This window comes from Lathamus discolor, chromosome 1, assembly GCF_037157495.1.
Source record: "Lathamus discolor isolate bLatDis1 chromosome 1, bLatDis1.hap1, whole genome shotgun sequence".
In the NCBI taxonomy this organism is placed as follows: domain Eukaryota; kingdom Metazoa; phylum Chordata; class Aves; order Psittaciformes; family Psittacidae; genus Lathamus; species Lathamus discolor.
The window spans coordinates 42,046,656-42,068,640 of NC_088884.1; the positions used below are offsets into that span (position 1 = coordinate 42,046,656).

Sequence of the window (21,985 nt, forward strand, 5' to 3'; positions counted from 1 at the left end):
AATTATTTACTTCAAAAGGCGGAGTTTTAAGTGTGCCAGTGAGGATGAGAACTGCGGGAAGCTACAGCCCTGCTCCTCCTTAAGGAAATGATGGCCGTGGTCCTGCCGGGGGAGCTGGGGCAAGATTAGTGTTTGTTAGTGCTTTTTATACCATATTTATTAGATTAACCATCCATCCTCTGCCAGTTGAAAAGGATAGTTAGCATTGGTGGAGTAACAGGTCAGCAACCCCCTAAACAACACCGAGTGAGCTACCATTTTAGAAGTAAGTTTTGAGGAACCTGGCCAGTTGCACCTCACAGGAGCTTTGCAGCCAGGGGACAGGGGACATTAATTCTTTAACTACTGGGGCCGGGGGGAAGGGGGCAATACTGGGCTTGCTAAAATCAATAGTGAACCTGCTATTAACAGGAGCAAACATGGGTTTGGGTCAAGCTGTCTTATGTGCGGGTAAAAGGGAAGCAGGGCTATGGCTGCATCCTCGTTTTTTTTTTTACGACTGGTTGGTGGTCAATAGCATGTACATGCAACTGCCAGGTTCCACCTGTGGGAGACTGGCCTCTGCACCAGGGCCTGCTTTGCTCTTGGGTGTCAGGCAGGCATTGCTGCCATCATGTGGAGAGCCGGGCTGTGGGATGGCTATGGGATGTCCAGGACAGGCCTCATGGTGGTGGTGCTGGGGACCACTTTGTACGGTTTTGGGCCAGTGCCACTGGGCATTCCCCTGGACAGCTCCAGGGCTTTAAGAACCAGCTTGCTTAGCACTGGTCCTAGTGCCTGCAGTAACTGGAGTGGGAATTGAGCCCACGTTGCACAAAAAAGCCAAACATGAGAGCTGCTACCTGTTCCACCTCCCTACTACTCGCATCCAACAGAGACTGCTCAGGGGGACACGCAGTGGATGGATGCTTCTTTCCAAGTGCCATACTGAAAATCCTGAAATCCATACTGAAATCACAGTCTCAGCCTTGGTTTTAATTCCATTTTTATTCTGAAGTTGTTTAATATTTTGCTAAAAGATAGTATAAAAAAAAAAAAATCCAACCCAACAGTGTGACTGGAGTAAAGCTATATGTGGACAGCTAAAAAGATGGCTAGAGAGCAGGAAAAGCAAGACATCTAATCACTGAAGAACAGTTATAAACAGCAATAAAATTAATACCTATATTAAACTAGCAGTGCAAAGATACAAACTGGAAGCAGCTTTACATTAAAAATACAGCTTTTTAAATACAGAAATAGCACCAATTTACAAGACAATCAGAAATGTAAACGTGGCAGGTAGATTCAAGTATAAGTTATACGCTCACCCTCCTCAGCAAACTGTCTTGGGACAGAAAGGTTTCACAAACCCTGCAGAACATCCTGGGTATGCACTTTGCCTAAGCGCAAATACAAATTCTGCTTTTCCAAATCTACTTTCCTGAAGAGTTGTTCCTACTTTCTTTTTCTTCTTAGCTTTCAGTGAGGATGGGAAAGATAAACTCGTTCCCTCTGACAACCAACTCTTCCCCCTCACCAGTCTAGTTCAGCAGCTTAAGTATTGCAAGCAGCATTGATCCCTTTGCTGCCCAACTGCTTTGGTGGTCCTGTTCCTATTTTAGTGACAATTTTGCATTAACAAAAACAAAACAGCGTATCACCCCCCTTCTTCTCCCAAGCCCAAAACTGCTTTTGCAACCACGAGCCACAGAACAGCCTTGATCGTGAGGGAGTTGAACCTCATTTCCACACCTGTTCTATCTATGAAAACTCAGAAATGGAAGCAGAAATTGGAAACTGAAGATCCATTTTCAGTCCCTGCATTTTCAAGTATAGTTAGGTTAGTTATGGCACAGAGTAACATCACTGACAAAGATGATTTTTGCAATGATGCTTCAACTGGAGCGAAGAGCCAATATTAGCTCTAACCCTCCCCTCTGTCCCCAGCCATCATTTCACTAAAAGGCTGCATTGTACTAAAAAGACAAGGCTTGGAGAATCTACATCCACCATGTCATCCTGAACCCTAGCAGCCTGTTTCCAGCCCCAACAGCAACACAAGTGTAGGGGCAGCACCGTGCCAATTACACACTGCTTTTCAAAGTGAAATTACAGAATCACAGAATCCCAAGGGTTGGAAGGGACCTCAAAAGATCATCTAGTCCAACCCCCCTGCAAGAGCAGGGTAACCTACAGTACATCACACAGGAACTTGTCCAGGCGGGCCTTGAATATCTCCAGTGTAGGAGACTCCACAACCCCCCTGGGCAACCTGTTCCAGTGCTCTGTCACTCTTACAGTAAAGAAGTTCTTCCTGATGTTAACGTGAATTGAAGTGGGTGTACAAGAAATAATTCAGAAGCAAAACCTGTAAACTTTCGTAACTGTAGTGTAATTAAGAAAACCCCGACAAACCAACCAATAACAAACCCCTTAAATTTAGCAGTCTGAAGACTTCTCTTTACCACCCCTGAAGTTTCCTAAGATAATTCTACTATAGATTTTCTTTCAATGAGGGCTAAGAAGCCCTCCTTAAAAGGTTGTTGTTGGTCTATTCTAAGATAAGGCCACATCACTCAAACTCCCAGCTTCACTAAAATTCTTTCTTAAATTCCATTTTCATAATACATTTCATTATAAAAATAAAACGCCTCATCAAACCCCCAACCCCCAAACAAAGTCCTAGTCTCCCTAGACCAACAAAGTAGCACATCCAACAGTGTATCTACCCTTGGAAAACCAGCACCAGCACCAAGAAGAGCTGATAAGGCTGGCCTTAAGTTTGCTAATTCCAGAGAAACATGATGTCAACAGCAACACTTTCTGTCTTTTAAAAACAGGAAACTGCACAAACTGTGGATCGCTACATGAGTGAAAACATACCCAAGCATAAGAGCATTAACTCTTAAAATTATGTCCTATATTATTAATAGCACCATCCATTATTTGAGGACTCTGAATGTTAGCCGATAGACATTTCTTCCTCTTTATCTTCTCCTTAGGAATACAGACGGCTTTTTTTATCATTTCCCAAAATTCATGACTCCTGCTCTTTTCAGTTTCTTTTTATGTTTTAAATAAATACATGCCAAAAACTAAGATCTCCCTTGTCTTCCAAGTATGCTCAAGTGCACTAGTAACTAGTTACAAAATTTCTGTGAGGTGTTAGGCACTTAAGCACATACCCCTTAAGTAGACTTAAGTAAACAACTAAGTAGGCACTTAAGTAGACTCAGGTTAGACTGAATCTAACCATGTGGTTAATGACTTACCAGTGTTTCCTGGCCATAAAATCTAGACTATATATTTAAACAGGAGATGAAATCTCAGCACAGCCCTCTCAGTGGCTTGTCACTCTGTCAAATGTAATTAAGGAATCAGGTTTTGTATTTTTTACATTTAACTTGTACATTTTGCTCAGAGTAAAAGAAAAAAGAACGAAAAACCAAAACCGAAGGAGTACTACAGTTCATTAACACAAATATAAACATGTCAACATTCACAGTTATTTTGGTCTTAATATTTTTTCACATGTATACATTCAATCATACTGTGTTAAGTTATTATTAGGTTTTTCTAACCACAAGTGCTGGGCAAATTGTACAACAACCAACTGACATTCAAGTAATCCTACCCTGAGAAAATCTGTTATTCTGAAGCTGAAAAAAAGGGACTTTTTTTGCACTAAATCCCACTCCAATGTACAAAATAAATAGCAAGAGGCTGCACTGCGGAGGCAGGATTTGACAGATTGGAACTGAGGAAGCAGTTGCTCTCGCAACTGCAGAAGTTTATCACTTTTACCACAGATTTACTCAGGGTAAGTAGAGAACATGCAAAAAATAAAATGCTTACCCCAGATAAGTGCTAGACATCTCACTTCAAACCATGAATAAAGAACCCCTGGGGACACCAAGAAAATCTGTTTGCATCTCCTGACAGCAATAAAGTTTCCCAAATTAAAACCACAAATACAGTTTGATGCCCACAAGGGCATGTGAAACACAGCATATGAATTCAAGTCAGTACTGAAGGAATAACTCAGTAAAAGGGTTTCAGTACCAAGGGTGATTTGTGAAGAAGGTGGCTAACAGAACCTGTGCATGAAAAGATAATGGAGAAGCATACCAAAAGGGATGACATTTTAACACACTCCTCTTGTCAAGAGCTTGATCCCTTGTAATAGACACAGAGTCCTAGGACAATCTGCCCACCCTTTGCAATGAGTGGAGTTAGTCAGGGCTGGAACTAGAGATTTCCAGTCTCCTCTGCACAGAGCTGGCATTTCTGGTCTGGTTGCCTTCATTTTTCTTCCATGCAACAGGGTCTCCAAGACTTCCAGGAGTTTTGAAAAATGCCTCATGACGCACAGGATGAATGTTCTTGGGAGTGAGGGGAGCTGATGAAGGCTAGTTTTTAAACAAAACCAAAGGGATTCAGTAGGGTTTTCTCAAAGCCTACATGCAAGCATGCAAATAGAAGGCAGCTTGTAGATGTCAACTTCTGTACCCTGCTACTATAGCGAATGACTTCAGAAATCCTTTCAGAAGCTCCACAGGCTTTGCCCCTGCTTTTTGCTCTGGAACTGTCTGCCAGCACATCATTGCTGGAAGCTGATAGCTTCTATCCCATTTCCAACTTAAATGTATTCATGACTAGCTCATATTCATTCATTCTTATGCCAATCTTGCCCTTCAGCTAAAATGGCTCTCTTCCTTGATGTTTTACTTACTTTAGTTGTTTGTTAGCATCAAAATAGGTCTAAAATTAGTCTTCTAAACCCTGACCACTTGTCTTTTAAGTGCCACTCTACTGTAACCTCTAATGCTAGTATGTGTGACAAAACTGCTTTATGTCACTCATTGTACTTCAGATCAATGGGTCCTTCTTCACTTTTGAATTTCACATCTTTTTCACTCAAAAAGTCTGTTTCTGTGGTAGATTAAAAAAAAAAATCTTTATAAAAGAGATCAACAAAACCTACAAAAAGAATTCCCCCCCCCCCCCCCCAGTTCTGATACTGCTATTACTTTTCCATTATTTAGTGAAGAGAGATCAGAACAGGGGTGAGGAGGTAACCCAGGACACTACCACCAGAGAGGTGTTGCTGCCAGCTGACAAACAATCCTCCTGTCCTAATGTGTTTCTGTAGCCATTGCACAACACAAGATAGTGTCAAATGGAGAAAAAATACTCACCTGGATTTCTGGGAAAAAAACACCCTGTAACCAATTTTTTTTTTTTCTCTATTCCTGTAAGATTTTTAAAGATTAAGACTTTTATGCCACACTGGCATCACCCTGCAGCACAAGGTGCCTTCAGGCCCAGTGACCTGGCATGGTGTTTCACTGTCAACCAACCACGTTTCCCACTTACCTGCTGCAGCTTCAGAAGGGTCACCGGATGCCCCATACACACATGGGAGTCCAATTTAACAGCACCACAAGATCTTGGGAGAGCAGGACTCAGGTGCTGAGCAGGGTGAGCTGGTTGCTGAGGATCCACTGAAGGCGCAGGTGAGACCTTGGGGGTGACCACTGCCGTGGTGCCTATGAAAACAGGTGCTGTTGATGCCAGGCTGGACATGCTGAAACTCATGGAGGTGGCAGCTGAAAAGGAGCCATCGGGAACTGTGGGAAGAGGACTGGTGATCGTGGGAGAACAAACAAGAGGGAAGGAAGCCAAGGCTGCTGACGGCAGCATGACACAGGGGACGCTCAGAGAAGGTATCTGGCTCGCAGCGAGACTGATGGCACCAGGGGCTTGGTTTGCAGGGAGCAGGAAATTAAAACCGCTCAATCCTAAACCAAAGAGAGAAAAAACAAAGCATTAATACAGTTGGCAAATTGGACTTAAGTTATAACTAGACTTAGCTTAAACTAGAACAGGGAAGAGGTCTGACAACAAAGAGAAAGGCTGCCCTGGAAGTAAACTGTGACAAAAATAGTAAAAAAGAAGCAAGGAAACTGTCACAAACCTGCGATTCTTCTGTCAAGCTCCATTTCCTTACCTCCATCTCCCCCCCTACTGCCTGTTCACTGTATATACATCCATTTACTTTGTTCATACTAAACACCAACCACACACCTTGCTGTTTTCTAACTTCAATAGTAAGAAACAGCTTGGCTAAAAAACTCATTTTTTTTTTTCACTAATAAGAATCTTATCCTCTGCTATACGAAAATATATATGCTGCTTTAAATGAGGAAAAAACCCCAAAGACAAAACAAGTTCAAACATACACCCCAAAGATGCTTATTTTCCTGACAAGAGCTGAAATACTGTTTTGAAACAGAAGCTGCTCTGGTTCCCCATTTGTCTGACCTTCCAAAACACCAGGATAAACATTTGCAAACTGAGCGTCTCGATCTTATAAGTGAAATCCCATAGACCCAACTATGCCAGAAATTAACCAAATACTAAAGCAGTAGTCATGGATATCTACCACGTTTCCTGTTCCCACAAACCAGTCTTGCACTCCACACAAACACAGGACAAAAAATGGTGAACATGAAATCCTCCTGCAGTATTTTCAGCTGCTTCCTCTCCATCCCTCCCATGTCCTGCAGGTAGGCACGGCTACAGTCCCAGTGCCTCACTTTTAGTGGGGTTATCCCAATGATGCATGTTACAAGACAGTACAAAGTTCATAGCTGACTAAATTCACTCCCTCAGGGGGACACTGTTGCACTGTTCTGGCTACCCTATTGCCAAATATAGATTTCCAGCTCCTCTGAGTTTTGAATGCAGGATAAGTGTCTTTTTTTCTGCTGCGCATAATTCAATCATGCAAAACCCACATTATTCATCACTATTAATGTTTGGGTCCTTCAGAAAAATGACTGTATTTTCAGAGAAACAACAGTTCATCTGAAGTCAAGAGAATTCAGAGCTATTAAACTACTACAGAGAACTGATGACAGGCTTTTCCTGCCAAATACAGACTTATTCACCTATCTGTAGGCATCCCTATTTGCTCAGTGAAGAGATGCAGAAGTCTGGGTGCCTCTGGATCTCATGGCTGTCCTTACCAGCAGTAGATTGAACATAGAGATACTGTGGTAGGAAAGGTTGATTGGTGCTTTCTGTAGAGATGTGCGCTTTTCCTGGAGAGGGGTCATCAGGGTCTTTATTCTGAGACCCTTTTTCTTGCTCCTGAGAATCTAAAGGTTTAGTAGGCTCCTTGTTTGAAACCTCTGGAGCAGCAGGACTTGTGAGGTCAAGACGAAAAGCTTCTAGATGTACAGCAGAGGTACAGCCACTTCCTGGGGTAGATTCAGCCTTGGGTGACTCTAAAGGCTTCTAAGCAAAAATAAAAGAGGAAATGAAGAATCCGAACTGAAATAACACAGTGCAGTATCTCTCATGCACCTTCCTCAGCTACAGAGTAAGACATGCATCTGTGCAAAGGATCAGCACAAAACTGATAAACAAGTCACCATGATAAAAAACTTTGTTTGAGGGTTTGAAGAACCATATTTGTGATGCCCAAACCCTGTGCCCTGTGCTGTAGTTCACTTTCAGTACTTGAAGACACTGGATAAGAGATACCTGAGCTTGGAGATTAATTTTTTATTGATAAGGAAAAACACCTGCTTCAATTGTCTTATATTCAAACACTGATATGATCTTGAGCCTGACCCCAATGGTGAGTAGTTAGAAGAACCCTGAGATAGATGCACTTCACCTTTTACCATCATCCTTCCCCAACATGCATGCTGTGGACAACATGGCTTTAGAGAGGGGGACTCAGGCTGGAGAGTAGTGGGGAAGCACAAATCACATTTGTTCAGTGGTGTAAGCAATGCTGCTGCTAACTGGGAAAGCTCAAGGCGAAGATGGGGAATACATTAATTTCCTCCCCACTGACAGGTTGCTTTGTTGAAGACAATGAGAACACTGACTCCAAAGAACAGATGAGCATCACAACCCTCTCCGAAGGAATCACACTCCAGTTTCCCCTGGTAGCGTGAAAAATCTCCCAGTTAATGCCTATACTTTCTATACAGCCCTCTTACAATTTTATTGACATGTGGGAGGCAGAATCTGTACCTGTAACAAGAGTGGTGCAGTGAATTTTCACTTCTGAAAACACTGTCTTGGGCAAACTTCTTTCCTTGCTAACAGGAAGCCTAAGAGATAATGAAATTCACTTCTTTACCTTGGATACCACAAGTGAGAGAGGCAGATCCCTCTGTTCCACAGTCTGCTTTTTAGTAGCTGGCTCTTCATCATCTACAGGTGCAGAGGGTGATGCGCACTTGTGGGAGCTGCGCTTCTGGCAGACAGCTGAAGGTACAGCAGCCTGAGCTTCTGCATTCCTGTTTCCCACATCTCCTGCACTGGGCAGGCTCTCCCTCAAGTTATTTTCTTGAAGACCACCACACAACATAAAAAGGGATGAAGATGGAAAGCACAGGAATGGTTGGTTAGGGAGCAAGGTAGGTTTTCCATTTTCTGTTTTGGAGGCTGCTAGTGTGGAAGGATACGGAGCTTGGCTGCTGATGCCATTTGGCAGTGAGAGGCTTGGCACATCTGTCTGAACCACAGGGAAAACTGCCTGAGGCAAAGGGTTAACACAAAATTCAGAGTCCTCAGGAACTGAAAGAAGGGAGAGAGGCGAGGTTACGCTTGGGTTCCTTGCTGATTTTAATATTGTTTCTGTGGAACAAGCTTCATTCCTAAAAAAAAAAGTAATGAAAAGAGGAAAAACATTTAGTCCAAAATTACCCCCCCTGTTTTATCCTTGAAAGCAAATAGGTACATTATTGGACATAAATGTGGAAAAATTCTGCCCCCTGCAACCACTACTTTACACTTTACAAGATACAAGAAGGGCCACTTTTTATAATTTCTAATCACACAGAAGCAGACTTATCAGGTTTGGGGCAGAACAATAATGCTTTCTGTTGCACTTAACTAGAATCAATCATTCAGAAATTAATTCAAATTAGATGTAGATAAAGACCTACTGATACGACAGAAAGGCTTTTGCAGGGAATTATGATTTGCTCAGCCTACCTAGACAACCGGGCAAAGGAGGCAGGGATGACCTATATAAACAGATATGAGATGAAGAACTACTGAAGCTGAAGGACAACAATGGTACAAGTATAAATCGGTAAGTATAAATCAGCCATGAAAAAAAATAAAAGAAAGCCATGGTGAGACCTATTAGCATGAACATAGTAATGAGACCATCCAGTAATTCTCTATCTCAGGCTCATTAATGGAATCTAGCCTTGAACTAAACATGACAAGCACAAATCTGAAACTGGACAGGAGTTAAGACCAACCTACCTAGTATCTTCCTCTATTTTCTGCCTGCAGACAGTTGCTGGATTTATCATTTTGGAGCAATATGAATTTGGAGCATCTGAATTCATAATATAGGTTGAAAGAACAAAGGAACATTCAATTAATAACAGATCTGTTTACCAAGCATATTTTGATACTGGCCATATAAAATAATAGGTATAATTTTTCTATCCTGGCACATTTTTATAACGTCCACTAATGACCTACAGCCAGAATCTGCAAGACACTCAGAACTCAGTCCCACTGGAGAGGTGCTCAATATCATAATTTCCTACAAAAAGGAACTGTAAAAATCCCTGTAATTGCTTTGTTTTTTTAACAGCTATCCATTAGATTGTTACAAGAAATTCCACTATATTAGAAACCATAAAATAAAGCAAGCTTTTGTGTGGCTAAGGAATCTTTCTTTATCTCTACTAAATTTTAACAGAAGAAACTGTAGTATAGTTGCAGTTAGTGGAGAATAGAAACATTTACCAGAAAACAAACTGCAGATTTAAGGCAGTATGGCCCAGACTAATCTCATCTAACTTTAGGCACTTGACTGAAGGCTCCAAACCAGGAGTCTCATCACACGAACAGTAGAAATATAAGCACTTGTCAAGCATCATTCTCATATTTAATTAGTCTGACTCACCCAATCAAATGCCTTACATTGGTGGGCCCACATTTGGGCAGATCCACTAGGATACAAAAGAACATGCTTCACTAGTAATTACCTTGTCTCTCTTGATGTGGGCTGCTGGGCTCAGAACCGACCTTCCTTCTGGTCTCTTCACAAGACTGTGTGCTGTTAAATGAAGTGTGACGTGTAAACCTTTGTCTTCCAGTAGCACAGATCTGATATGGGGCACAGGCTCCTTGTGTCCCTGGCAGAGGATCAGATGTTGGGCTATGCCCTCTCAGCCCACCTGTAGGAACATGATTTTGTACAACAGTCCTTCATGGAATACAGCTCCTCATTTAGGCTTATGCCATGTTACCAAACTTGGGTGATAAGAGGTAACCTCTAGCCCATCTCAAATGCCACAACATGGAAGCAGACCTAAGCTCACCTAAGATACCTTGTCACTGGTAGACAAGGTAAGGGCTTCTTTTCTTTCCACTCCATGGCAGCTGCTGCAGCAGCAGCAGCTACGCTCTAGTGTGCATTATCAGGAGGAAAGAGATGGTGTTAACACTGTCTTTTACTTTTACTTGGTCCTGGCACTGGCCTGACCCAAATATTATTACCAAAGGGCTTCCTTTTGCTCTGGCTTCTAGCCATGCAGTTTACAGCGATGCTCTGAACCACCACCTCCTTCGCAGTCAAACCTTCTGTACTAAGGTACGCATGCAAGAAACAGCCCTGCTCTACCTTGGTAAATCCCCTTACAAACAAAATAATTCACTGTCTAATTATAACAGAATTACTGAGATTTTGCAACCCAGAAAAGCTGTGAACTCAGATTTGGAGACGTAGGCATTATCTGCCATTTTTCTACAATTTATAGTTACGTAAGTTGGTGTAAAAATACAAGCAAGACTGTTCTTCAACAACCCTCCACAGCCCTTAGGCCTGAAGTCTAACAAGGGCAAATGTTGAAGTGGCTAGCAGTTAACCATCACAGGGTAGACAATGAATGCTGAGCCATTCTTTACAAACAGAAGACAACCTTTTACCCTTGGAAGGGTTTGTCAAAAAAAAAAACAAAAAAAGAGGTGTGAGCTACCCAAGTTAGTGGTCTTGCCAGGGAATTCCACAGGCCCAATCCACTTGAAGGCTGGTTTGCGTCCTCTTTCCTCTGTGACATGAACTTTCTTGATCAAGCCTAGGCTGGTGAGAACATTGGCAATATCATACAGTCTTCGTACCTTTGCTAACAGAAAAGGACAGAAATAGTTAGGATAGCTACTTTTCAGCACATACAGTACATATTTATATGGTAATTTTGTTGAGAATAGCACCACAGCTTTCATAGATGAGGTGGGTAAAATCAAACTGGGATAGACTTAAGCCACCTCCTATGAAGCCTGCCATACCAGCTCCCACCTACTTGTCACTGCTTCTTCAGGTTTTAGCTGCTTATGCATCTTAGCTGCTCAGGTTTAAGCAAATGGGTTAGCGAATGACTACATTATCAACTTGCCCAGAAAAGGCGGCTACCTCCACATGTGGTGAAGACAAGCACTTGGGGGCAAGAGGCACATGAGTGCAAAGCTCACCACAAAAGGACACATATTTACCACCTGGGAAATGTAACCCTCTTAGAAAAATAACATCTCTCCAATAACATGTTTGAACTGAATATGATACCCACAGGTTGTCCAGCTAAACTCCTCACATCCCTCACAGTATTTGGAATAGAGTTTTAAGACTGAAGTGCAAGTACTTTGTTTTAAAAGTACTTCAAAGACTTAAAAGTCTTTATTTTAGAATAATTATTTGCTAATGCTGAATTTTCTATGTTGTCCAAGAGATCAAAGTACTAATCCTCACTAACTGAAAAGCAAACAGTGCCATCCAGCTGTGAGAGACTTCTGGGATAAAAAGAGGTAACACATTTCTGCAGAGAAGAAATTTAACTCAGTAAAATTAAACAACATGTTTAATTTCAACAAGTCCTGAAACATCATTTAGAACAACAGAAGAAGTAGGGTTAAAGTATGAAAAAAAAATCCAAACAAAACCAATTTTTATTTTGAAGATAAAATTTGAAGGTAATTGTCAAATGGACTCTTCCCCTCCCCAAGCTCTGATTTCACAAATTAGCATTCACGAGTAAGAAAAACCCTAAACCATATTTCAGCAGAAGATTCCTGACCTGCTCTTGCCACTACCTACTGGTGTCAGTTTGAACATGCCCCTATTTCCTTTGCTCACAGACTGATTGATTTGCCTCTCAACAGCCAGCTTACTTTTAAACTTGCTGTGGTCCACTGTATCCTGGGTTTCTTCTATCAGTATCTTTGCTGCGATGTCCAGAGTGACTATCTTAGTCTTGGAGACAAGGAACAGCATGACAAACTTTTGGCTCATAATCCGCAATGACTTGTCCTTTCTGCTGTTTGCAGATGCTGTGTTACAAACAATACCCAAGCCTCTTAGCATATGTCATCCATCATAGCCAGAAAACTAGCAAGTAAGTTTCTCACACAGAAAACAGGTAAAGCATTTCCTTGTCAGGAAGCAGAAATCTTTTGAAAGGCAGCAAATAACTGAGTAGTGCAGACAGAATTCGCTCTTCGAAAGGCAATAAAAAATAAAACTTGCAGAAATAGCTTTTAAAATGTCAGAGTCCAAAGCTGACTCCATGTTATACAATTCTGCACCACTATAACTTTGTGACTCCAACGGACTTTGGAAGTATGCTTTATGTGGGCAGCATGCAAACAGTGGACAAATGGAAGATGGCACCTTCTGTCAGGATAAAGCATTTACTGCCATGTACAGGTGGGGATAGAATAATTCTGTCACCTTCATGGTGAATTCAGCACCTTTTTGCAAATAATATTTTTTTACTATTTAATTTAAAAGCAAAGCAAGGGAAGAAGTCACATAGCAAACCGGAAAAAGAGACCTGTGTCTGTGCATCACATGACACGTATTAGTTATCTTACCAGAGGTGCAATCTGGTTCTGAAAAGTCCATTAAGGGTCTGTCTTGAGAATCTGGTATAGTTTCCTTTTTCTGTTCTCCAAATTTGTACTCCAGGTCCTGCTCCTTGTGCTGGAAGACGGTCATTAGCTCTCCATACTGCAGCTCTCCTGCTTCCTGAAGTGTTTTCAGAGTCTGACTGAGGTTGTGCCGGCCATGCCAGCAGTACTGGTTCTTGGCCACACGGCTAACCAAATGCAATGACTCCAGGACATTCACTATATCGTAAATTCGTCTCCGCTCAACTCCTGTTGTGAGGTTAGGGGGTGAATAGAAAAGACACAGATGCTCATCTAGTTTTCATGTGTTCTTCAGCAGAAGTGCAAGAGAGAACAGGCTGTTCTCTAATACTGAGTGTTCACAATATATTTTTCACTGTTCACTTGGACACATTACATTAGATCCATCCTATCTGCACAATTAAGAACTGACTTGTGTATGGCCAGCCCCATGGTATTATGCTCTTTGTCTATCTTCTTTCCTGCTGGCCCACTCAGACCTATCCAGATTGTCCTAAGGTTTCCTGAGCACTCTTGCCCTTCCTGTCAGATTGCTCCAGAGCTCAAATACCTGTACACAAGCCTGTGTGCAACAGAGGGCAAGAAAGGGTCTGAGCCTGGTGCTGACACGGGGTAGATATAAAAGCCCACTCCAAAAGGAACCACTTGCATTTTGCATGGCACAATTACTTGCTAAGCACATACCAAGCAAAGGAGCCTCAAAGGCTTCACAAGGTGAAAAGCAGTGGAGAGCGAGACTCACTGTTTCCAAATGCTGCAGAAATAAGTCCTCAGTGCTGGCTGGGTCTGCACCAATAGGAAATCTATGAAATATGTCCAACTTGGGTTCAGCCTGACTGACGTGAGCAAGGTTGGGAACTGAACATGAACAGCCTGGTGGCTCTGCTCACTGTCCTGAGTACTCATTTCTAGCACTGTTTGAAGCATGCCTACTACATATAACAGTACACTATACACTAGTGGCAACATCTGTACTACAAACCCCATAACGGTTAACATCAGCTGAGCAGACCAAGTGCTAGTCCAGGGGAAAGGTTTTGAAGGACTTCTCTCTGGAAGGTGAGGCCTTGATGCATCTGTTTACACATCTGGAAAATATGGATAATACTTACCAGCCTCAAACAGGTATTAGGATAAATGACTCATGAGTATTTCTAACTGTGTGGAGATCTTGGAGTAAAACATACTCCAGAAGAACAAGAGTGATACACATATCCTGTGTCTGTAAGGCACCAGAAGCATAGTTCTCTTTGTGGTCTTTTCCATAGGTCTTTAGTGAGCACAGCAATATAAATTTGTAGCAAAAACTGTATTACAGCCATCATTTGTTACACACAGAGAGCAGCAACATCAGCAGTGAATAAATTTGTGGTCTCTAAGCAAGTGGATATGGGCAAGCAAGGAAGTGAAAACCAAAGTGAGGAAAATAAGCACAGCCCTTTCAGGGAGGTAAAATACACAACAGTAGGTTTTAAAAACAAAGTTTCTAGTATTAAGGAAAGCAAAGTAACACCACTTCAAACACAAAGCACCAGTCACGTTCAGCTGTACAAGGTTGGAACACAGGCACATCATGCAAACACAGAAAGAAGAAACTACAAAATCTAAAATAACCATTTATTTAAAAATTAATTTCTTTAACTATTTACTTCATCTGAATTCTCTCCTATTCCCACTTCCTATTACCAAGGCAAATAAATGAGTATTTCAAGGACTTCCTTGGCAGTCACAGAGGACATCACTCCTCTGCTCCCTTTCCAAAACAGGCACATTTCATTTTTGCTTCCTCTTTTCTGATAAATACCTGAGTTATAAATGTAAATAAAATATTTATTTAGCTTAAGTTCAATCTTATAAAGCCATGCTTAGTTAAGAGACAACCCCTCCAAGGACCTGGATCTTTTTCTTATTTGTGTGACTTGGCTTAGCCCTCTCTCCCAAATTTCATTGCTTCTCTCAGATATTTCATTAATCTTTTAGCTAAGACCAAACCTAACAGGGGACCCAGCAAATGGGCTACTTTATAACTTCTTGTCACCTCAATACAACATATTTTCTCATTCTACTCCTGCAGGTCTCCTGGTAACCTACCCTCACAAGAGAGCATTTAAAGCTAAGATAAACTTATGAACCATGAGATCCTGAAAGATGTAATGTCAGGCATGTTACTGAAGTCAGACCGTAAAGCCAACCGATTTCCTACACTAACTAGTTTGCAATTGCTTCCTCAAACATTCTATTCTGACAAAAGATGTTGTTTATAAGTCCCCCTTCAGAAGGTGTGTAGCTCATAACTCCTTCCATGTTCAGCAAATTGAGAATTTAAGCAAGCAGCAACAGTTGGTGAACAGCTGGAGGATAGATCCATCTAGTACAAAGTACTGTCAGAAAGGAGATTTTAAGATGGTAGTGTTATCAAGCAGTAAAGACACTTAGCAATATTAGTAATTTCCAACTCTTTATTAGTATGATTAGAAGCGCATCCAGACCCAGGGAAAGGCAGCCCTTGCATGTACTCTGTAAGAAGGATGACCTTTTAAAAGCCCTCCTATTGGGCTACCCCAGGTGCTCAGTTATCCCATTTTTGCAGGTATACATACCAAGAATTGAAGCCACTTCATCCAAAGAAATAGTAGTTTTTTCTGTTGACAACGGATAACTTGGATAGCGAGCTAGAAATTTTTGGCACAAGAGTCCTAAGCTTTTCTGTTTTCTACTGGGCCGCTGCTTTTCAAATTCATCAACCGTGCTGTCGTCTACCATATCATACTGTTAAAAAATAAATGTTAAACCTTTAGTGCAGAGCTTTAGAAGCAAGGCATAGCCAAGCGAGGCATATTTCAGATGTTAGCAGTATTTAAGCTCGGACTTTCTAGTAAGGAAAAACCATGGACACCTTGTAAGCACAGAGCACTTGGGTGATACATTTTGCTTGCAAGCTCTTTTTAATTCATCACACAAGATACCTACAGGAAAACTTATCTGTGAGATCATAAAATAAGGATTATGCTTCAAGAAAAAATAAAACAACCAGTGAGACCAAACACACAAGACTAGCAGATGGCAAGATCCTACTTGGAAGGAATATTTCTTTTTGAGAGGAGGAGGAATATTGCCTCAAACACCTCTGGATCTAATAAACCAGAAGATCTACAAGCCATCAAAGAGTTCCTGCAAAACTTCTTTCAACAGATTTTACTGCCCTTTACAGTGCCTTTAAGAATTGGAGACTGGGGTGTTGGGCATGATGGTAAGACACTATAAAAGGCACTACCAAGCGCCTTAAGGTTTGAACCTCAAACTCAGTTAAGCTGTTAGTTTAAGTGAACTCTGCAGGATAGCCTGTATATGGTATTTCTATCCCTGCAGGGAAAAAGACCCCAGCAAAACTGTGACGGCAAGAGGTATGTTTATTTATTACAAAATGAGAATGATGGAGGCTTTTGTTGCACTGGTAGCTTTTGGGGTTTTGACTCTATGTCCAAGAAAGGAGGGAAAGAAATAATCATACCCTCTGGTAAAGAAAAGCTGAGAGTGGTGGCAGCTGTTCAAACCGATGTTTCTTTGCTTATGAGATCTTAACTGTCCTTTGGCAGTTGTGACCTTGTGGCAGGCTGTTGCTCTGATTGAATTCTTGAGTTTTATATGGTATGGGAATAGTGGTATCTTACAGTAATACTTTTGCATCTTTTGCAAGTTAAGTGGAGAAAATTAAGTGTAAGTTTTACTAAATAGGAAATATTTGAACTCTTCATAGCAGCCACCTCAAAAATACCATACAACCTTGGTGGGCTTGCAATGGTAATGAACTAACTTTTAACACTGACTGGTTTTTTACTTACTGGAAGCTATGTTAGGAACTACCTTTAGAACTGTTTGTTCCTTTATGACTAAATTGGAGAATTCTCCAGACTACTGTCACTGTAGGTCCTGGAAAATCTACACTTGCAGAGTGATCTGTACCTATCAAATGATACTTCTCAGTAGGAAGACCCCAGAACTATCTTCCTCTGACTTAAGTCACGGAAGAAGGATATTCTAGAAGAAGCAATCCAGGACAGGGACAGCAGTGGCTGGAATGAAAATAAGTTCGAAGGAAGAAAACTAATGATGCTTATTACAACCTGACATCATCCTCTCCTCAGATAGCTTTCCTAAAGTGAGGACAGGGATCAGCCCCTACATTTCCTGAGTCTTGGCAAGTAAAATTTTGATTAACACTTGACAATGCTTGCTGACTACTAGTTTGGGGCTGGGGTGGAAAGGGGGAGAAAGGTTTCAGCTCATCATCCTGTGGGTCTGTCATGGACATGGTAGAAGATTTCAAAAATATACTGAAAACTATGCCCTCTCATTGTCAAAATGCTCTTGAAAATCCTGTCTGTCTGGTTAAAAATGATCTGGCAATTTTCTTTCTAATGCAGTTCAAAAAATAGTGTCAGAAGTACTTAAGTTGGGGAAAATGACCCATTTAAGCTCTACTTCTTTCACTGTCCCTTAAGTAATATGCAGGCTTTTGAAAGGTCTCAAGTCAGTAAAACGATTTTAGTCTTTGCAAGTCCTGCTGTTCAGCCAGGCAACTGTCCTTGGCAACGTTTTACAATTCTGCAGTCCATAGGAAACAAAGGACCAGCTGGAATAAAAGCGAGGCACAACTTAAGGAAGGTCTGAGTCCTAAGTGAACATAAGGTAATCATGTTCTAAGTCTCACCTGTAACAAATCAGGTGTGTCACTCTGCTCACTGTTTTCTATGGGTCTGAAGAGTTCTTTCTTCTTTTCTCGGTCCCTCATGTCAGGGCTAGCAGCACTAATAAGCATCTTCAGGTTAGCAGTGGGGGTCCAGGGATCCGGCTGAGGTCTGTCAATGAGCTTAACAGGTGTAATTGGATTTCTTTCAGGGGTGCAGCCTTTTTGCTTTGATAAATCAACTGGTTCATTCTTAATGGGAGTCTTTGGGGCCATCCTGGATCGATCAAATATGTTTTCCTGTTAATAAAAAAACCCAGTTCTTTAGACACAGCAAGAAAGAAACAGTCCAACAATCAATTTAATTGTTCTTATGAAGGTAACTGTAGTGACTTGGCATTCGCAGCTATATTTAGCATGGCTCTTCTGCCTCTGTTGGAAGGAGTAAAATAGTCAACATGCTACTGTATTTGAGGCAGTGTGTAAGAGATACTGCCCTGAATTACAGAACCTGAGGTCAACCAGTCAAACTTGTGGCCTATTAGGCTTTTAAACTCTGACTGTTATTACAAGACAGCATTGCCCACAAACATAAATCACCAAATTGGATCGAAACTGAGATAATGCATTCGTCATGTTACACTTAGCAAGAAAACAAGTTCTTCTGCTTAAGAAGTCCCCAGTGAAAAGCCATGGCAGGGATGCAGCTTACACTGTTATAAAATGTCAAACTGAAGTGGTGTAACTTCGTGCGCAAGTGACGCAAGCTTTGCATCTGCACTACCTGCTGCTCAAAACAACGAAGAAAAATCTCCATAACTATTCACTGACTGTAGCTAGGAGCTGATAGAAGGAAAACTCTAATTCATTAGCTGATTTTTATCATTCTTTGAATGAAGATCAACTCCTTCCAGTCCCAAGCTGCAGTCAAACTCTTCATATTTCATCTTTGGGTCCAGTTTTACCCCTTCCTCCTACTACAAGAATTATCACTACTGATCAAATAATCTCAAGGGACTGGCTGAATAAAGCACCAAGGGTATCTTTGAGCCAAGACATCAATTTTTGACCAACAAGTGACAGTATTTCTCTCTAGCCTGTTAGTGCAAATAGTTTGTGAAGACTAGAGGAATAAAGTAGACAGGATGCTATACTGGCTTTCTTTACGGGGGATCAGAAATTGAGGTCCAGGTATTCTAAATGTGGCACAGAGCAGGGGTTCCACAAATGCCCATGCAGAGAGTTGTATTGTATCTTTTTGCCCAGGGAGATCGATGTTCTGTTCCTAGTCCAGCTATAACTTTATTCTCCTTAATACCCTAGAAAGAGGACACTGGGGCTTTTTTGAACTTTAGCTAATATTATTCAGTAGCTTCCAGATTTAGGCCCATACAATGATTGCAGGCACCTTGAATGAAGTGAGAAAAAGCGAAGCTGACAGATTATCATCAGAAAGCTAGCAGAGCTTGTAACTTGCTGGAATCGGGAGTAAAGCCTTTAGAACCACAGCTAACTGCTTTTAAATTATAAATCTGGTTTGAAGTTGTTAGCTCTTCAGTCTAGCTGTGCGTTTTATGGTGGTGTCTCAAACTGAGCAAGTCTTCTTGCTCAGACTAAGATTACCACTTCATTTTTCCAAAATGAGTTTTAAAAATCTAACATGACAACTTTGAGGCTGGATATTATTATGTATTTTATTTTGTGCAGCAAGAAGTTGAATTCTAAAACGGAATACAGCCTGAAAGAAAATGTTAAGTTACTATTGGTTTGCTATAAGAACTCTCCCAAGTTTTGCCTTTTATTTGGAAAAATTCAGCTATCATCAGCTGACAGATATTTAAATAAGCGATTCCAAATATCATCTTATCAGGTACAGTCTAACTAGGAAGCAGTAAAAACTGAAGCTGGCTTTTACTAGGAGCAGTTCTGTAGCGTCCAAACTGAAAACGAATTTGGCCCATCAAAAGCATTATGCTCTGAGCACTGATGAAGTACACTTCTCCATATATTCGCCTATGAATTACGCAAAAGGATGTTATAAATATATCTCCTTTTACAATTAACAGCCAGTTGTAACATAACTACACTGTGATAAATAGGGGTCAACTTAGATGCTGCTGTATTTCTTGGAATATATGTTCACATAGTGTTGGCACTCAATATATTCTTGCAACTTTACATTTGGCAGTGAATCAACACTTAATCTGTAACAGAGAAAGCCTACCTTCCCCTCAAGTTCCTGCTCACTATACCTGGTGCTAATGGAACTGCAGTGAGGGAAGCCGAAGCAACTTGCTGTTCCACTACCTCAAATGCTCATGTTTGTGCAAATACCACAATGAAAAAAGCAGTGGCACTATAAAAGAAGCACACGTCTACTATCAACCTTGCACATCCTTATTTCCTGAATGTCATAATTGCCTACTAAAGTAAGAATTGCTTTTACCCCTTCTCAGTAACTGCAATGCTCTATGTGAACTCCCAGCTGTATTCCACAGAACCCAAAGGCCAGTTGGCGTGTGAGATTCACCTTGATCCAAGCAGAGATGGCTTTCAAATACAAGAAGACAGGACAGGGTGTCTTAATGAGCCTAGTATGTAAACAGGAATTCAGATTTCTGAGATAATAGGAGCTGAATCTGACAAGAATTATGTGATCTTTGGATGACTCCTGATTGAGCATGGACAGCAGGTCATGAATCAGGTCTAGTTCAAGAGACGCTACTGAGCAAAATATACCCGAGGCTAGATGCCCTGTCTCCTGGCTGCTGAGGTAGGAGGGGAACAACGAGCTTGTTCCTTGCTGAGTAGCACTGCTCAGGCTCTTGACCTGAGAACATCACTGTACAGATACAGACCAGACGGCAAGCATAGTAGAATGTGCATCAGCATGGTAAAATACCAAATAATAGGACCATATGATGCCCATATCATGTCAGGCCTGGTTTTGGTCAGGTTTTGAAGGGTGAGCCTGTAGAAGAGCCTCCTCCACCTTATGCCGCAGTAGCTGCCGGGATGGTTCAGATCACGTAGTAGTGAGTAGTGAGTGAAAGCTCAAAACTGTTTCCCTGGGAAAGATGCCAGAGTGTAATCATTTCACTTACTGACAACGGCGGGGTGGCTCATGATTGTTTTACTGACTTGCCTTTTTATCTTAACGGCAGCGTTGGACACCCCTGTGCTCCAAGCGCCGACAGGTAAGACGCTGCTGAGCAGGCGGAACACGGCAGGGCGGACCAGGTGCGCTGCTCCAGTGGGCAGCACCCCAAGTGCGGTCAGCAGGAGCGTGAGGGACGCGATCCGGGCCCGACCCGCCTCCCAGCCCCGAGGGTCGAGGCCCTGCACGCACGGGACGGGGCAGTGGCGCCGCGGCGGTAACCCACCCTGCCCGGTGGGGTGCCCTAGTCCTCGGAAGCACCGGCCGCCCCCGCCAGAGCTCCGCTCTGCGCACGGGCCGGCACCGGGACAGGCGGACTAACGTGCGAGAGGACCCTGCAGCGCTGCGGACTGACCGCGGCCGCCGCTGCCCCGACGCCCCGCGCCCGCTCACCTTCTGGGCGGCAGCCTCAGCGCGGCCCCGCCGCCCCGGCCGGCCGCTCGGCAGGTTCCGCAGAGCCAGGACGCTCACCTCCATCTACAAAGCGAGAAGGCGCCTTCAGCCCGGCCCTTAAGAGGAGCCGCTCCCGCCGCGGGGCAGTGCGCCCGAGCGCGGCGGGCGGCCCCCGGCACTCACCCCCCCCCCCCCCCCCCGCCGGACGGGAGGGGCCCCGCGCCCTCACCTCGGCGGCCGCACCATTCCCGCCAGGACGCCCTCAGACATCGCTTTTACAATCCGGCCAATCAGGCGCGGCCCGCCGGCGAGCCCCGCCCGCGCGGCCGGCCAATGAGCGCGCGGGCTGGCGGCGCGCGGCGGCGGGGCGCGGGACGGCGCTCCCGCCCGCGCGGGGCCGCTTCGCTCCTTTCTGCTGGCGCCGGCCCTCCCACCGCACCCCGCCCGGCGGGCCGTTGGCGGGCGGGAAAGGGGGGCCCGAGGCGGGAGGCGGGGGGCTCCCCCGATCGGCCGTGGGGCGGGTCGGTGGCTGCGGGCGCAGGGCCTGGCGGGGGGGGGCGGCGCACGGTGCGCCTTCCCGAGCCCGCCTCAGCTCGTAAATCCCTGAGGGCGGACGGGGGGCTGAGGTAGCGTCAGGCGGGCGCAGCCTTTACCGCTCGGCCGCCGGCTCGCCGTCTGGGTGGTCGCGCTGTTGGGAGCAGCGCGGCGGGGTGCGCGCTGGGAGCTGCTGCTGCCCCGGGCGCCCCGAGCGGCCGGAGGTTCCTCACCGTCACCCTCGAAACGGGCCCGGT

General features: G+C 43.4%; 1 protein-coding gene across 3 annotated transcripts; it reads right to left on the reverse strand.

Annotated features, from left to right (window-relative positions):
* Positions 1–968: 968 nt before the first annotated feature.
* Positions 969–21,496, reverse strand: E2F7 (E2F transcription factor 7). Of its 3 annotated transcripts, XM_065669291.1 has the most exons (13): positions 21,424–21,496; positions 21,195–21,278; positions 17,669–17,944; positions 15,558–15,726; positions 12,901–13,185; positions 12,199–12,357; positions 11,013–11,159; positions 10,020–10,211; positions 9,283–9,358; positions 8,144–8,663; positions 7,014–7,284; positions 5,359–5,783; positions 969–4,391 (listed from the first exon to the last, which is right to left on the reverse strand). In XM_065669291.1, exons 2-13 carry the CDS (start codon positions 21,276–21,278, stop codon positions 4,215–4,217), a joined length of 2,781 nt encoding a protein of 926 aa, XP_065525363.1. In that variant the 5' UTR covers positions 21,424–21,496; the 3' UTR covers positions 969–4,214. The 3 variants fall into 3 exon arrangements, with proteins under 3 accessions (XP_065525363.1, XP_065525371.1, XP_065525368.1); XM_065669299.1 differs by lacking the exons at positions 12,199–12,357; positions 12,901–13,185; XM_065669296.1 differs by lacking the exons at positions 21,195–21,278; positions 21,424–21,496 and having other exon boundaries at positions 15,558–15,749; positions 17,669–17,750.
* Positions 21,497–21,985: the final 489 nt, after the last annotated feature.

Bases quoted from the DNA above. Each gene is read 5' to 3' on its own strand.
- E2F7 (XM_065669291.1), bottom strand. From the start codon at position 21,278: ATGGAGGTGAGCGTCCTGGCTCTGCGGAACCTGCCGAGCGGCCGGCCG. The intron at 13,186-15,557 runs GTATGTATACCT...ACCTCACAACAG, and splicing joins TGAAGTGGCTTCAATTCTTG to GAGTTGAGCGGAGACGAATT. The intron at 12,358-12,900 runs GTAAGATAACTA...TTTGTAACACAG, and splicing joins AGAACCAGATTGCACCTCTG to CATCTGCAAACAGCAGAAAG.